The following is an 18,167-nucleotide window of genomic DNA, read 5'->3' as shown; positions in this document are numbered from 1 at the left end:
GACCACCAAAAACCTCAAATTTTACCCCAAACTTTTTTCTGTGATGAGAAAAACCCAAGTTTTTTAAAATGTGATATATTTACTTCATCAATGGCATTTTTGTCTTTTTTTTTTTTTTTCTTTTTTTTTTTTCTTCTTTTTCCCTCCGCTAGCCATGGTGGAGCTGGCGGAGGGAAGCTGGCATCTAGTGAGGGTCACCCTCGCCTGGGCTAGCTAGGGCCGCCCTCGCCGGTGTCGGGCAAGGGCGATCCTTGACTGGGTCATGCTCACCCGGCAAGGGCCATTGCGTTGGGCGAGGGCCTAGCGAAGGATGCCCTCACTGAACTTAGGCGAGGGGTGCTCTTGCCAGATTTGGCGAGAAAGGCCCTCGTTGGATGTCAACAAGGGCGGCCCTCGCTTGCATCAGACGAGGGCCTAGCAAGGGCACGAGGGAGGCCCTCACCTGACCCAACCGAGGGCCGCTTGACGTTGACGAGGGCATCCCTCATTGGACGCCGACTAGCCGGCTAGCTAGCGGAGCGAAGAGAGAAGAAAAAAAAAAAAAAAATTAAAAAGTAGAAAGATCAAAATGCCCTATAATTTAGGGTAAATGTGTCACGGCAGGTTTCGGGGTTTTTTGTGTCACAAAAAAAATGGTATAAATGTGTCATGATTGGCAAAATTCAGGATTTTTTACGTCACAAAAAAAATTTGGGATAAATTTGTCATTTTAAGTGAAGTTTGGGATTTTTCGTGATTTTTTCCCTTCTTCTTACAAGAACTTCTAATTCTATTTAATTAATAACTATTGGGTCGAATGATTGACCTTGTAGAAATTACAGTTTTCGAATTATTAAATTTTCTTATTAATTGTGCTCCTTCTGATTTTAGGAGGATTTCTTGAAGTTTGCAGCAAAAATTGAGGGTCATAGTTAAATCTAACGAGCAAATTTCGAATTTTGAGGAAGTTTAGCATGGACGGACTTGTACATTCGAATTTTGAGGAAGTTTAGCATGGACGAACTTGTACATCCTATCTTTTTCAACATTCTTGTAAGAGTCCCGCCATGGTCGTTCCTGCGAAGCAAGTGTCTGCAGACTATGGAAAGATATCATCAATGGTTAAAAAATTTCGATCTGAAGATCAGCCCTTGTTATTGCATTTCAACATGAACTTCCACGAGAAACGAGATCCTCTGTCTAATGGTGGCCCGAGCAGAGATGGCGAGACTTTCTGAACTCCATTATCGTGAATTCAGGGTAGCTACAGCGGATTGATCGTTTAATAGAGATGGAAATTTCTTGAATCGGTCTTCAAGAAAACTGATTTATGGACGCTCCGTTAATCCCATTACAAACCCATTACAAAAAGAGACATCGAGGTAGCCGAGAGGAGCTCGTGACTGTGATGGCTAAAGATGCTCGCGACATCATGACGGGCACAAACACAGACTAGACAATTCACATCTATGCCTCCGTCCTTTAAAAAGAGTCACGTCACAAGTTTTTGTCCGGAGACACTCCATTTTCGTGTTTGGAGCTCTAAACTGGGTCCCTAACGACAGATTCTGGGCACCAAACAGTCCCCGAAGAGAAGATACTTTCAGTCGACCTCAACAAAGAGAGACTCAATTTGACAGGTATCCCAGAATTTTTCGGACATTCCATTGTTGATCTACTTGTAAGCATGTTCGAGTATTTTACGCGCCGCGCATAGCGACATACACCTCAAGGATGGTGATGGCATATATAAAGTGGACACAAAAATATAGCCAGCGAACACAAAAGCGACGACGATTTGACACGTCTACGTGAAAAACGGAACTGCTGCCGCATCGTTTAGGGAACAAGTCCTTCCAGTTTTTTTTTTTTTTTTGGTGAAAAGGTAAGTACAAGTCCTTCCATTTGAACCATCTCAACCACAAGAAGTGGTACTAGGGATGGATGTTACATAAAACCGAGCTTTGTCTTCTCTAAAGCCTCACAGCTATGAGAAAACGAAGAGCGGTTGTTTCACCAAGAAATAGTTACAAGTCAGAGCAATGCTGACAATTACACTACTTCACACGAGCTAAGCATATCCTATGCAGAGGTTATTTTCCGTTCTCTATCCGGTTATCGTTGGCTACATTGTTTGTTAATTCACAGAACTCTTCTTTAAGTCGTTGGAGTGCAGTCCCTCGTCTTACGACTTTTTTCAACCGGATTGCTTTCCTTAAGACTTCTTAATTCAATGTTCTTTAATTTCATGATCTATATTCTTCTTTCACCAGATATATTTATTAGATTTCTTGCATCAGACTATGAAGACCGCATGCACATATCATCTCTAGTTTGCACAAATACGAGTTAGATAATTATTTCTTTCTATTCTTCCGTATTTTATACTCCATAGTTGAAGTGCTTCACAGGTAAAAATTATGTGTGGTTAGAAGTTCTAAACACCCATTTCTCAGGAAATAGTGAAATAATTAGAGCATTAGCAATTTGAAGGCACCGTGCAACTCTACCTCCTGAGGAAAACCAATATGCAACCCAGTGATAGGGACTTGGACTTATGTGCTTTGCTGAATCATTGTTTCTTGCCGAATGGATCTTTCGATTGGAACTACACTCGGTTCTTCTGTAGGTTGAAGTTGATGGTGGTGTGGGTTTTGACGATCTTGCTGCTGATGGATATGGTGATTATGCCATTGCGAGTGCTCTAAATGTTGTTCGCGGCGGGCTTCGTGCTGCTGAGGGTGAAAATGCTGCCGCTCCTGCACTCTTCTGCTCGGATTATTGGGACGAGGTCTTAATTGCCTGCTCATTCTCCATCTAAGGTACTCCACAAGGAGGGAGTTAGTGCTAATTGCAATCCCAAAACCCGTGAAGGAGGACAAGAGGACCGAGAGAATGGCATTCACACTAAGCTGCAATTGCAAGAAAAATTAAGTTAAAGCGATGAATTACAAGGGAACGTTCAGAGACGAGTGGAATGCAAAAAGTACAGATCAAATTTGTTTCACTCACCACATTATAGAAGATATGAGCAAAAAGGATAACAATGGCAAACTGAAATGAAGCGTATGCCCAGATATAACCCCTGCTCACTGCAAATATCCGAAAGTCAAAGGTTGAGACTCCTATGGCAGGCCACACAACCTGGAGTGCTTGAAACAAAAAGACCTAAACGACAACACAAACAAAGCTAAGAGTTGGGCTAAGCTTTCATCAAAGTGAAAGTCTTTTACTGTGACAAATAACCTGTTGCAACAGTGCATCCATGAACTCAAAATTTTTTTAGAGCCAAGGATATACAATACTGCAGGAGGACTTGCAACTTACTGGATTTGTGAGAGTTTAAAGTTACAGCAAAAAAATACACAGAAATTAAGCTATAGCTGTAACTAGTAAAAAAATAGAGGTAAAATAAAGTTCGAGGTTACAACCTAAGTAGTATTATGCTGGATAGACCAACAAAACTGGGGTGTCATTAACCTCCCATATTCTGCTTTCAAACTATTTACTTGAATATCGCTGGAAATCCGAATGGGTTAGGCTTAAGAAAGTCCAAAGATCTTGTTGGCTTAAAAAATCAAATAATTTGTCTGTAGAATGGCAAATTCATATAATGTCTGTAACTAAATTTTATTTTCATCAAAAGAGTGTAAATAAGTCAACAAGATAAAATTTGTACTTCTGATCATTCTTATCTTGACAACCTTAATAAACCAAGTTAAAAATTAAACTGACCATCTTCGATGATTTAAATGCATATAAATAATCGTTCACAAAACACCTCTTATAAAATTGTGCTAGGGTGCAAAAAAAACTCATGACTATCATATTATCACATTTATCTAAAATATACAAGGTTAAACTACAAATGTTAATAAAGTAATACTTAGAATAATATACCCTGGATGATCATAGATAATGATTACATCTACGATCAAGTTCATCATCAAACATCATACGTGATTGAACTTATGTTAGGCAAGATACCAAAATACAACAAATATAATTGACTTTATTATTGTGCAAAATGTGAAGAGAGCAATATCCATAATTAAAAAGTAGAAAGAGTTCGGTATTAATAAAGCTAAATTTTTTAGTTAACTATTAGAAAACAAGTAAAGAACTCAAATTAGGAATATATTGAATAAATTACACACCATTTTCCCAAGAAGAACTAACAGTATCCTTTCCAACTCTTCAAACTGGAAAATAATGTTACAATTTCCAAGAAGACCACATACCCTAGAACTACCATACTCTCATTTTGTTTTTAAATATAGATACAATGTTGCTATATATATCGAAATTGGAATTTTACAACACTAGGAAAGTAAGAATACAAAATACATTGAGCAAACAGTGAGATCAAAAATAAATTTAAAAGCATAAGAGAGAGTCCTCATATTTCTTAGTACCCCTTCTACTTTGTTGGAGATGTATATCCATTTCGTTTTACTAAACGTAGCCAAATTTTGAAAAGCAACTATGCATGAAAAACAAAGCCAAAAGGAAATCATTGAAAAATTCTCAAAGAGCCATGTTATCATTATACAATTTCCACCCCAATCACTTTAAGAAGCACAGTGAATAGAAGTGAAAAGTGGAACTGACACAAATCCAGTTCCAAAGTAAGGAGAAAATACTAAATACTGGCAATACCCAATCAGAATGGATAAGCTACATGGACTTGTGACAGCAGAACACAACTTAAACTCAAAGAAAGATCAAGGAGATGGCAATAAGAGTGTTTTATAGAGGAACATTAAGTTATTTAGCATTCTCATGAGACAATTGCAGCTGACAATGGTATATCTTACTAGATGAGAGATGATTGCAGCCAGAATGCATTTTGACAGAACTTTTTGAAGGATAAGCCAGGGAAACATTAAAAAGGTGAAGACAACCTCAAGAAATACTCAATAGAGTACGTGAGTATAGCAGAACACAACTTAAACTCAAAGAAAGATCAAGGAGATAGCAATAAGAGTGTTTTATAGAGGAATGTTAAGTTGTTTAGCATTCCCATGAGACAACTGCAGCTGATAGTAGTATATCTGACTAGATGAGAAGTGATTGCACCCAAAATGCATTTTGACAAAACTTCTTGTAAGTTAAGCCAGGGAAACGCTAAAAAGTTAAAAGAACACACAATGTGTGGACTTTATTCAGTCATTTGATCTTTGATAGAAAACAATAGCATAGGATGATCCATGTATTCACCCCATTGAAGGGCAGATCATTATTTGATAGTGGTAGGTAAACGTGGAGAAGAACTCATATTTTCTTTACCAAACAAATGGTAGGTAACATGAGTCATTTTGACTTACCCATGGTGGAAGCAATCATAGATGAAAGAAGGCCTAGAACACACGAGAAGGGCAATGATATGGCCAGAGCTCTAGGCCCCAAATCTGATACCTGGGTGAAACATATAATGTCATCAGAGTCAATAAGAAATAAAAGTTCTTTTGGGGGTATTGCTTGAAATTTAATCACCAATGGTGCTAGGACATAAATAAATGAAAAAAATTGAACATACGTGGCTATTTACAAGAAAGGCAGACATATAGACTGAAAAGAAAAAAATATAGCGTGCATGTAAGAGTAAATTAAATATCCATGAACAACTTGCAACTTTCACCCTTGTAGTGTAACTCTATGAATGGCTAAGATGAGTGGAACTTTATTCTCATGTACATTATTGAGATTCTTCACCAAAAAGAGTTGTTCTCAATATAGAGAAGATTGCAATAATTTTCAACTGAGTCTTGAAACTTGCATTGTTACCCTGCTCAAGATGATCATATGAACTTGTAGACACACAGCTACTGAAGATGGTGCTCTAACAAGAGATTAACCATCAATTGAATAGTTGCTAAGTCATATGGCACCAATATGTAATCCACCCAATGAAAAAGATATCTCATCTTAGAAATAAACTGTTCAAAAAACTGTATATACCAGAAGTTGCTCCAGAAAGCAAAAGTATGCAAGCATGCTGACCATGACTAGGACGGGTACATCATGCCAGACCCTGTTAACCACCAACCAGCAGAGGGAAAATATTAGAGATTCAGTTGGGCTACCAAAATTATAACTCGCAGTGGAATTGACACAATTTACTTGGATGAAATAGTCACATCAACAATCCAATTTCATACTGCTTTTCACCATCAAATATGAGAGCAAACAGCTCAATCTAGGGTTAAACTTCTCTACAAAATAAACATGGATCGAGAAAGCATCACGAGAAGAAGTCTTAGTCATTCTAAGCAATGCTATGGAATATATGACTCGTGTTGAGCCTTCAGTATTGTTGCAAGAGAGGCCGCAATTCAAGTCACGATAGTGCATCAGCAAATAATCTCTATCCCTATCACAGATAACTATTTATTCTTTTTGGGTCACACGATAGTGCATCTTTATCCCTATCACAGATGACTCATATTAGTAACATTGTGGTAGTTTGATGACGCATGCAATACATCATCCGGAGAAGATACAAACAGTTAACAGACTGAGCAGTAGTAGGTAGTGTCCAATCAGCTATGGAAACCACCATGGCAACGTACAATATGGTAGCAGGACCTATCAAGTGTCACTAAATTGACATGATGTTTCAAACAAATCTGAGACTCCATGTATTTCATCATGTGTAACTGTTTTAAGCTAAGACTAGTGAATGTGTGAATAAAAGGAACAGGAACATGTTGTATGAAGAAAGATTCACAGAAATTTCCTAAAATGGTAAAACTTCCCTTCAGGTCATCAATGACCACACATGAGGTTGCATTTATTACAAAACAACTTAGTGTTGTTGCTTTCAAGGAGAACACAAGTTTATTAGGACTTAGAAGACATTTATGTCACCCTCCCTTGTATTTTCATCTTTGGAGAGCTGAAACAAAGCCGGAAGACAATAAACAAGTTCTTTCTCATGTTTTGTGAATGGAACGAGAAGAAAACTGAAACTCTAAGTAAGATCTTCTTTAGCATTTGATTAACTGGACCATATCTATAGCAAACTAAGGGAAAAGTCAAAAAAAGGTGAATTGAGATAATGTACCCATTTGGTGGCATTTATCTCATTTGGAGAGGGTGGAAAGGGAGAGTCAAGGTTTGCACCTTGAACATCATGGTGGAGTGGGAAGATGCAACTGGGCAGCCACTTTACTTAGAAAGAAAATAAATTATGCATTTACACATATCACAAGATGGTGGAAAGGCAGAAATAGCTCATGCAGAAGTTTTAGCGTAGATAGAAACAAGTAGACTTCTCAAGAATTAAACGCATCCCGAAACTTTGGCAGCACTTCTCCAAACAGGTAGCTAGTAGGAGCACATCAAGATTCTTTCTCCCTTTCTAGAAAAACATGCTTTCTAATATAAAAGAATCATATATTTTACTCATGAAAGTATTGACAATCCCCACCCAGAAAAAGTGCTAGGAAGATTGCTAAAATTCATGGGGCTTGCCTGTAATGTGTTACCTCCCTTTGCTGCTGTACATTGGGTGGCCGTCTGATTACATTCTGAGGATTATGTATCTTTAATAATGTAACTGGTAAGTTCCGAACATCTTGCTTGCAAACATCACACGTCTTGTTCCCTTTTATGCTGAACCACTTCACTGCACACTCTTGATGAGCCAGCGCGAGCTCCCCTTTGCAGCTGCACTCCATTTTTAGAGTATCACCTCCTTCACTAAGCTCAACCATACAAATCCTACAAACCGCTTCCTCTTCTGGAATATCTTCACTGGCATCTTCATTAGCTGAAGAAGACAATTTGCAGGACAGCAATAATTTTCAGCATGTACAACACAAAACGAAGATCAAGCTTTCCAGTATCGTTAATCTAACCAATCTCTTCTGCAGAAGCATCATTTGCTGAGCTAGGATCTACTGCTTCAGGGCGAGGTGAGGCTGAAATCACACGGATGAGTCCCCCAGAGTTTATCCTTTTTAGACTTCTAGTTTTGACATTAACTGGAACTGAGAAGGATCGTGTTATATGGTGATGAACTTCCGGTTTCTGTAACGAGAAATAAAATTCACGTGACTACACGTTACTATTATTAATTACCACTTCTAAGTTATGATCAGAGGGAACAAATAAGGCCCGCTTACAGAGTGATTAGGACCATCAACCGGCCTTTCCCTTGCACTTTCGGGACCCATACTGGCAACTGGGGTAACCGGTACGGAATGCGCGACTTTCCCCGAGGAAGGAGAAAAGACTTCTTTTAGAGAAAATGATCTCGCAGTATTAGGCCTGCTAGGACGACCATCGGACAGTTGAGCGTCCGGGACGATGAGAACCGCCTTCTCAACATCCCGGGAGATTTCTTTCACCCGGAGGCTCCTCTGAGGGAGCAGATTCCTCATGGACGATTTGAACTTGGCGGAATTGGGTCTCGGCGGCAGCCCGACTCTACTAGAACAAGGACTCGACGCCGAAGGGATATCGATCCTCACGAAAGTGGAGATGGCGCTTTCCAGAGACCTCTCAGGTATCTGCAGGGACGACAGATTCGGCCGCCTAGGCTGCTGAACCGGGTTGATCTCCTCGTCCGTTTCAATCACATCGCGCACCTAGGAAGATAAACGAGTTACTAAAATCACACGAAGAACAACAGCACGAAGTACCTAAATTCAACACCGATACGAGCGAACTGAAAGTGCAAGGAGCACAAACAAATCCACACTCCACGAAATATCCGAAAGAGTCATCGACGGAGGTAGCTTATTTATATTCGAAGGGACACTCGAGCGCGGCCTAACGAAACAACATCTCGCGAGCACGATCATCGCATCCCCGTGGTAACACGATCAAGCTCATCTTCAAGCTCGTCTTCATCTCCTCGCTTAGGGACGAGGAGTACCGGAACGCGACATTCACAGCGGACGACTCACGCGCCGCCGCCGCCGCGGAAAGAGAATCGTCATCATATTCCCTCCGGGACTCGACTCTTCTTTTCCCCCGCAACAGCGACTAAACCGCTCGAGACAAGAGAGGCGAACGCTCCGCGAAATCGCACCGCATTCCCAACCCCGAAACCGGCGGCGAGGAGCAGTAGTACCTGGGGATCGCCGGGGGATTCGGCGGCGGGTTCCTCCGGGCGCCGGTGGTCGCCGCCGGCGGAGCTCTCCATCCCGAGCTGGAGCCGATCAGCCGGAGAAGCAGAGAAGAGGAGAGAGAGAGAGAGAGAGAGGTTTTACGCAGTCGAACGGGGGGGGATGGAAGAGTGAAGTTCAAAAAATGCTAATTTGGTGGTGACAGGGAGGGAGTGGGGGGTGATGATGATGGAGACAACGTAACTCACACTCGCCCCGGTGCGTGTTTCGGGGGGTTTTTATGTCATTATTAAGAGGATCGCTTCTGTCTCCCCGTCCTGCATCATTAGGCGGAAATCGTTTTCTTCTTCCCTTCTTCTTGTTCTTTATTTCCCAAAAATTAGAATAAAAATTGTGGCCATCGGTGCTATCGATCCTCCGGGTCGTCGTTGCGCGACTCTCGTGCTCGTTACGGAAATTCACTTGAGCCCGAATTTGTTCCGCGCCGCCTCCGATTCGAATATTCCAGGTCAACAAAATCCGTCTCGTAAAATCCAGTCGAGATATATTAGCAATTGTGAAGGTCTTTTTCTCACGCGAATTATGCTGCTGCTGCACTTAAGCGACACGACACAAACCCTACGGACGTTCACTGGTGTAACGCGACCCGATCTCATTAGTTCGGTTTCGTAAATATTTCCACGAGGTATGAAAGTGCGAAATCATGATTTGTCGTATCTGCTTTGGAAACCGATTTTCCATCACCTTGCACTAAGATATATCAGACTAAAATTGGATTAATAAAAATTGCAGTGGGTCAGAAAAAGTACTGAATAGGTTGAACAACTTTATGAAATGTTAAAAGAAAAAAAAAAGAAACTGGTAAATTAATATTTTTGTGCAATATATTACGAGTCAGAGGCCCAAAGCACTAACGACCACCGAAAGGGAACTTACGCACTTTCAAATAAAAGTAAGGAAAATATTTTATTCACAATTACGAACGGTAAGGATAATTGCGTACACCTAAGAAAAGTTTCGATTCGGCCAGTAATTTACCAATAACGGAAAGAAAATTTATTATTAACTTAGACAGAAGACCTATTTTCTGCAGAAGATTGTAAACCGTAGAATCACAAAACTCACAACAAAAGTAAAATAAAGTACAGGTAAATAAAAGAACGTACCAGAGAAAGCGCACTATAAGCGAGAAAAATTAAAAATAGTAATGTCTCAAAAGAAAAGATACGATCAAATCGGGTGAGATCCCATCGCGTTTGACCCCAGCAGGACCGGGAGAGAAGAGCCCGAAAGATTAAATCAGCCCCCCCGCCAATCGTTTCGCGTGCGCATCACTACGAATGAGATGCGCTTCTTTTTCCTCGCTTTCCCATTTATAAAACACGTAAGAATCTGTCGGACGTATGTTTTCTTGGTTACCCAACAAAGACAGCAAAAGCGCTTAGTCCGCTTCCTTTCTCCCTTTTGTCCGCACGAGTGCTCTCCTGCTGGCGTCCAACGCCTCGGATCGCATTAATAAACATAGGAGATATTAAAAAAAAAAAGAAGGGAAACGGGGGCCAAGAAGTGAAATTTCGTTTTACTATTGATGCGGGGAGATATTAAAAAAAAAAAAATAGAAGATAAGCAACTTCTTTTATCTCATGTCCGATCTCAACTACAGTTTATTCTACCATAGAATGATGATATATTAGTAGAGTAGATATCGACAACACGAAAAACACAAAAACCCTACACGGTTCACACTAACTTTCGCTGCTTCGGCAAAATTCTCTTCGGGTCAAGGAAAAGCCCCAAAGAAGACCGTGTGTCCTTCCAGCAAAACATCATTGTGTGCAGAAGCTTTGATATCAATAGACATTGAATTACCTTGTTAAACATTATATGCCTCTTCTAGGCACCTGCGATTGAAAAGAAAGCACGCATGGGAGATTTGAAAGAACACCAAATAATGAATCCACATTACTAACCATCTCGACACTATGGAAAGCATATAATTGCCTGAATTATACAATAGAGGGACAACCCATTATAATCTCACGTGTAGTAAGGTAGTGAAATCTGCCCTACAGCAGATTATACAGACAACTAAGCATAAGCTAGCTTTAACAGCCAGAATAAAGAAAACAGGTAAAAGAGAACGTGTACATAAATCCCTCGACGAAACAGAGGCCCAAGTGATGCTGAGAGAGGATGTGTGTAGAGGCCCACCTTCCATGAAACTATTCATAAATGAAACGCTACTTGTGCTTTATTGGCTAGTATGTCCCTCAAAACCTGTCAGCTCGTCTCACTGATTCTCTAAGACTTCTTCGTAGTTTTTCACTTATTCTAAAAAAATAAAATGGACACTTCTACATAATAAAGGACCAACCATAATATAAACCAACACCCAGAAGCATCGTATTGTTCTTAATTAAGCTAACACCTCAATTGTAGAAAGGGAGAGTCAACGAGACAGAGACACACACAGGCCAGGAAAAGCATCCCATCAACATAGAAGCAACAAAATGATTTCACAGAATCACTATATATACTAAATATCATCATATCTTCCGATACCTGACAATAGAAGTGCTCTGTAAGGACATCTAAAAGAACATAGGCGAGATAAATTAACTGGATAACTAGTTAATTTAGGAAATGCATGCAAAAACAGAGACCATTTTGTGAGCTTCAATGATGAAGACAAAGCAGACAGAAAAAACAGAATATTTGAGGAGAGGGGAAGCTCACCCTTCAACTGTATTGGATGATAGTGCAGTTCACAGATCATCAGCTTTTATTATCGCCAAAGCCACCAAACCGGCTGGAATAAGAGTCGCCAAAACCGCCAAAACCACCACTTCGGCCAGAATTATTACCTCCAAAGCCACCACTCCTGGTGGAACTGCTGTCGCCAAATCCTGAAGAGCGACCAAAATTCCCAGATCGGTTTGAGTTACCAAAGCCTCCTCCAGAAGGACCTGTACTAGGACCACCAAAGGAACCAAAACGACCAGAGTTGCTAGAACTTCCATATCCACCAAAGTCTGAACCTCTTTGACTACGTCCAAATCCTGAATCACCAGAACGACGTTCTCTTCCACCACCATATGAGCCAGATCGACCACCACCACCATATGAGCCAGATCGACCACCACCACCAAAGTCATTCGACATATCCACACTGCCTCCCTCAACAGCTATACTGGGAAGCTGATGAATATGATCAAGGACCAATTAGTCTAGCAAACTTCAACATGAAAAAAGGGACATTTCTACACTACCCAATATATTCCAATCACTACACCATCAAGATTTAAAGCTTTTTAGATAAATTTTTCCACCAAGCAAGAACCTGCAAATTCTCCATTTCTTTTACACAAGTATGCTCTATTTTTATTAAAAGCATATGATTCATTTTAAAAAGAATTAAAAAACAAAAATATGGAATATAGCTTGCCAGGAAGAAACAAAAACAAAAAGATAAATGGCTTACAAAGCTTATTTTAACATCTAAAATGAGTCAAACAGGACTTCAATGCAATGCAAGTGGGAAAATGCAAGGTGAAAAATTACCTCGATAAATCGGCATCCCACTTCTCGCTCAATAACCTTCACGGCCCTTGTCTGCTCCCGTGTGTAGATGAGGATCGCATTTCCTTTCTTACCAGCTCGCCCTGTTCTACCAGAGCGATGAACAAAAATCTCTGAATTGTTTGGAAGCTCAAAATGTATGACCTGTACATTAATGGATTATAGCATAGAAGTTAAATAAATAGTAAGAAAAATTTAGTAGGTGTTCAGAACATCTTCACATATCTATCAAGATATTATATATTAAGCAGTTTCCCCTCCAAACAAAGATTATCCCACACGCAAAAACATCAGAGGCATTGGTGGAGCTGGAAAATTAAGCATAAAGCACACTAACCACCCTTTATATCACACAAACCACATCCACTACTACCCATTATATTCCAGCCTATGATGAACACCTACAGAATATTGAGCTGCAAGAAAATCGGCAATAAATCGCATTCAGCTGGTACTTACATACTAAGAGGTTAAAACATTAGCCACTAAATAAAGGAAAAAAGGCATTGCACCCAACTGTGAAGAGAGCATCAGAGAGAGAGAGAGAGAGAGAGAGAGATAAAGGGAATTATTTGTTTTGGCTCAACCTTCCTTCGCACTGTCATATCCTAGTCCAATAGAATCCAAGAATCAGAGATCAAGCAAAAGTATAGGGTTACCCCACCTATAACTACTAAGCCTTATTCCACAAATGGGGTCAATTGACTTAGCTTGAGACCAATTACACACGGCATCATTTCCACGTCCCTAACATAGTCCCCAAAGCTCTAGATCTGGCCTTCAAACTTCCCATTCTTAGGAAATAAGTTGAGAATTATTGGCTAGCTCTGAATTTTGTAAGTGATGCCTCTGGGAAAGAACAGCAAAGTGCATCATCTGAGCATATTAAGCTTCTGAATAATCTTTTATTATGCAACACTTGTTTGGTTGAGTACATGCTACTTGAGAAGTAAAACCAAATTAAGGGCCATCAAGCCACCAAGCCACCAAGCAACAATGACTGAACCCTAACAGAAAATATCAGTTAATATGCAACTTAGTTCATAAGCAGGGAGCAGAAGTATGAACTATCAAGAGATTGTTATCCAGAGAGCAGAAAGCAGTAGCACTAACCAAATCAACATTGGGAATATCAAGACCACGGGAAGCAACATCTGTCGCCACTAGAATATTAAACTGCCCATCCCGGAAACCTGCAAGTGTTCTCTCCCTCTGACTTTGTGAAATATCCCCATGCAGAGCCTCACATCTAAACTTTCTGCCCATAGCATATGCCAATCTATCAGCATCTCTTTTTGTTTGAGTGAAAACAATGCACTTTCCACCTTTTGCATGTTCCTACAAGGTCGTCAAATAACAAAAATAGGAGACCGGATGAGCGGGCAACATTATTTAAGCATTAGGTTACAGACATGGAGGAGGAAAGGGTGACAATTGCAAGAAGGCATCTCATTAACCAGTTTAACAGTAATAATAAGGCTTTGGGTTCTTACTGTTATCAGAGGTCCAATAATTGATGCTTTTCCATACATGTCAGATGCAATCGAATATAGTGAAATACCTTCTGCCAACTTTTGATCAGAATCTCCAACCTGCAATTTTACATGTAATCATCAGTCCAAGCAAAATCAATTGCATCCACACGTCCATTTCACATACTCTATGCTGCTGTTTCTTATTTGATAAGAAACTGTCTCCAATTAAGCAGCAGTTATTTCATCCACCATAAAGCTTACCCCTGTTTACATTTAGGATACTACCAATATGTGTCATTTCACCCCTCGACCCAAAGAGTCACCATGTAAAGGCACAAAGTGGTGTGATTATTTTGAACCGCTGGAAAAATTCAATAAGCCACTGAGACAACCCAAAAAGGAGATTTCAAACAACAAATTCTTCAATTTTTCATTCACTAAGCTGCATCAGTTTCTTTGTAATAATTCTATCATATGGCGATGATAATGATATTTTCGAGTAATATTCCAGTACGAACACCAAGAAGCAGGAAATCGCATAATTCTCAAAGCATTCTCGTAAAAGGAAAAGACAGGAAAAAGAGGGAGAACAAATGCAGAAATTGTTGCATGTTCTCATGCATAGGTCTTACCAAATCAATAGTCAACGGATCCTTTAAATATTTCTTGGTGAGGCTTCTTATCCAATTTGGCATTGTCGCTGAAAACATCATACTCTGCCTGTTCTGTGGCAACTTCTGTAATATTGTTTCAACATCTTCCTCAAATCCCACTGCAAGCATCTGATCCGCTTCATCAAGGACAACAAATTGGACTTCTGATAAGTTCAGTGCACCTCTCTTGAGAAGGTCAATAACACGACCAGGTGTTCCAACAACAACATCAACACCATAGTCAAGCTGCCTCATTTGACTTCCAATTGGTGTACCCCCATAAACACAAATAGTATCCAAATTGGGAGCAGTCTCAGCGAATTCTTTCTCAACTTGTCGTGCAAGTTCTCTTGTTGGAGCCAAGATTATAGCCAAGGGATTCCTCCCACGTCTGTACATTTGGAGATCACAGGTGTCATTCCATGATTACATAATTACCATAATTCAGGCCCCTTCCCACTTAAAAGCAAACAAAACTAAACAAAATGAGTATGCAAAAGGTTATCAAAGTGAACAAACCCATGTTTTGCATTAAACTGAATTATCTTGTCCATGACGGGGATCCCAAAAGCAAGGGTTTTTCCTGTTCCGGTTTTGGCTCGGGCAATCATGTCCCGCCCTTGCATTGCTGGTTCAAGCACAGCTCTCTACACAAAAGAGGACAGCAAAAAGTAAAGGGCCTTTATGTACCAGCTTTTTAAAGCTATAACTACAAAGATATTAGTTTGGTATTTATACGTTAGAACTCTACATGATCCCAAATGTCTTAAAATGTTCACGTGCACAAGTTTTGAAATGTTTTTGGGTGTTCGATATCAATGAAAAGTTGAATATCAAATGCTAAAAGAATACAAAAAGAAAAAGGTCACTCCAACAGACTTTAAAGTTCAAATTTCTAAGCAAAAAAAAAAAAAAAAAAAATCACATATAACAACAGAGAAAATATCATTCAATGAGGTCTTGCATTTCCAATGCGAAATTCCGCTATATCAAGGAAGAAAGATACATTCATCCTACCAGAGCACAAATGTAACCTCAGTAACAGAGAATCCAGCATAAGAACCCCAAAAAAACAAACGCTTTGAAAAAACTATCGATTATGTAAATTCCTTAAACGTAAAGAAATAGCCTTTAGTAATCAAACTGAAGATTATATTCTCTAACATGCCAAAGATTCCAACTCTCAGTCATAATACATCCAAAGCCCGACTATAAAACGATTCAATAAACAAGAGAAGCGGCTAACAGCTCTACACGAAACAATTACAAGAACCGACAATTGAACGCAGTCAAAATTTCACACTGTAGAGTCACGGCACTTTGTACCGCATCTTCCTAATAAGGTCAGAATAGCAAGACAGAAGCAAACAGTGTTTACCTGTATAGGAAAGAGCTTGGCTATGCCCTTCTTAGCCAAAGCAGAGACAATCTCCGGAGCAATCCCGAGCTTCGCAATCTCAAGACCTTCATCATTTCTACTCCCCGCCGACGGCTTCTCCTCGTCATAGGGCGCAAAATCGTCGACGGCGAACTCAGCCCGCGAGACCCCCGACGCCCTAAACCCCAACGGCCCGGGACTCGCGTGGAACCCCCTCGCCGAGCCGCCGAGCCACGACGGCGGCTGCGTCGACGGCGGCGGCGGCGGCCTCAGGAAATGGCCCGGCCCGCCGGGAATAGCGCCATCGGAGGGCGCGGCGAGCGGCTGGGGGCGGCGGAGTAGGGTTTCGCGGCAGGTGAGGGCGGCGGAGAGCGCCCGGCTGGAGGCGGCGATCGGCGAGGAAGCCGTCCTCCTCAGGACGACGTGCATCATCTTCGTGGAGAGATGCACGCTCGAAGAAGAGAGAGAAAGAGAATGGGAGAGAGAGAGAGAGAGATTAGGGTTTAAGAATGGGGCTGGGAGAGGAGCGGGGGGTTTTAGCGCTGCTGCTGCTGCGAGGCGAAAGGGGGAGGAAAATGAGAAATGTCGCTGAGGGTTTAATGTGCGACTGTGCGAATGAGAATTCCCCTCGCTTTATTTTTTAATTTTTTTCTTTCTCTGCACGTCCGGGAAGATATTTGCCAGGCGGGTTCGTGTGCGAGGAGGTGCACCTTTCTTGTGGTGGGGTTGAAGATTGAAGAGATCCCCTGACCCTTTGATTTCATGAAATCCACGTGAGGAGCCCCACGGGGATCGCAAAATCAACGGTCGTGATTCGTCCAATCCAGTGGACCCAAGTCCAAGAAAGAAATTCTTCCTTTGTAAGGTGGGGTTCTTCAGGTCCCCGAAAAGTGGACTAACGTGGTGAGCGATGAATAAACGAGAGAACAAACTTTTAACATTTTTTTTTTGTACTATGATCGGACCTATCAAAATAAGTTTTAAATTCATTTCGTAACTCATAGGATAAGTTAATCATATTCACTGAATTATTCATAAATGGATGTAAGTCCATATATAAATTTAATATAGAAATGTTAAACTTATTTAAACTTGACTCATTTTTATATTTCTTTCTCATCCATTCAATCTCATGCTTGTCCGCTCTATGCTTTTACTTTAGTTCGAGTATAAATTTTCCTATATTAAGTTAAATATATAAATACTTTAAGTATATGGATTGAGTTGTGTATAAATCACTAAATTTGTATTGCATAAAAATGTGTTAAATTAATTAATTTAGCCAAACTATTTTCGATTTGACCCGGCCCACTCATTTGATGAGTTTAATTATGACATTTATATAGAAATTTAATGAGTAGATATGTTTATAACTAATCACAACTGGGTCAATATCTCTCATAGAGGCCCCCAAATATATATCATATAGCGTTATTCGAAAGTACAAAAAAAAAAATTCTTCTCAATCTTGAAAAACTAATGTGGTTGCCTAGACTTATAGCCCATAATATATACAGAAGATCATGATTGTTGCTAGAAAGTCCAATTCCAAAATATTATCCTTCAAGTAAAGATGGATTCAGACAAAAAAGAAGTAAAGATGGATTTTATGAAGTTCCCTTAAAAACCTCACAAAAACACAATGAGAATTATTTTTAACACATTTTTCCTGCTAGGTCCATAACTCAATCCAAGTAACCACATGTGCAAAATCACTGAAGGCGGTGACATGAATCTCGAGCACGCGAAGATGATCTTGTCCAAGCATAATGATTCGATACTCGGATATGCCCCGTGGATGCGACCGAGGTTAGTGTTTGTCCAAGTTGGATACTAAAGCATATCCATGGGCACGATGCACCCTTTTCTTAGTTTTGGTGGTTGGGTTCTAGATGCCTAACAAGACGGGTCCCTCGTGTCCCAAGATGGTATGGGTGTGGCTCGACCGACCTACTACCATGACGGACCGTGCCTGGTGTAGCCAGCATGCAGCAGTAACGACCTGTGCCAGCCCTTGCCCCGTTCA

General features: G+C 40.5%; 2 protein-coding genes across 2 annotated transcripts; both read right to left on the bottom strand.

The window, feature by feature from the left end:
• Window positions 1–2,328: 2,328 nt before the first annotated feature.
• LOC104425155 (probable E3 ubiquitin-protein ligase MARCHF10) lies at window positions 2,329–9,213 on the bottom strand. The gene is made up of 8 exons (XM_010037753.3): window positions 9,062–9,213; window positions 8,109–8,573; window positions 7,842–8,013; window positions 7,456–7,753; window positions 5,941–6,013; window positions 5,307–5,397; window positions 2,992–3,071; window positions 2,329–2,891 (listed from the first exon to the last, which is right to left on the bottom strand). Exons 1-8 carry the CDS (start codon window positions 9,131–9,133, stop codon window positions 2,535–2,537), a joined length of 1,608 nt encoding a protein of 535 aa, XP_010036055.2. The 5' UTR covers window positions 9,134–9,213; the 3' UTR covers window positions 2,329–2,534.
• Window positions 9,214–10,623: 1,410 nt separating this feature from the next.
• On the bottom strand, window positions 10,624–16,714 carry LOC104425154 (DEAD-box ATP-dependent RNA helicase 53, mitochondrial). Its single transcript, XM_010037752.3, has 8 exons — window positions 16,142–16,714; window positions 15,283–15,410; window positions 14,743–15,154; window positions 14,129–14,227; window positions 13,749–13,973; window positions 12,618–12,779; window positions 11,793–12,254; window positions 10,624–10,957 (listed from the first exon to the last, which is right to left on the bottom strand). Exons 1-7 carry the CDS (start codon window positions 16,571–16,573, stop codon window positions 11,832–11,834), a joined length of 1,881 nt encoding a protein of 626 aa, XP_010036054.2. The 5' UTR covers window positions 16,574–16,714; the 3' UTR covers window positions 10,624–10,957; window positions 11,793–11,831.
• Window positions 16,715–18,167: the final 1,453 nt, after the last annotated feature.

The sequence above is a fragment of the Eucalyptus grandis genome, chromosome 11 (genome assembly GCF_016545825.1).
Source record: "Eucalyptus grandis isolate ANBG69807.140 chromosome 11, ASM1654582v1, whole genome shotgun sequence".
NCBI lineage: Eukaryota > Viridiplantae > Streptophyta > Magnoliopsida > Myrtales > Myrtaceae > Eucalyptus > Eucalyptus grandis.
This window is presented reverse-complemented; position numbering and strand designations above follow the sequence as displayed.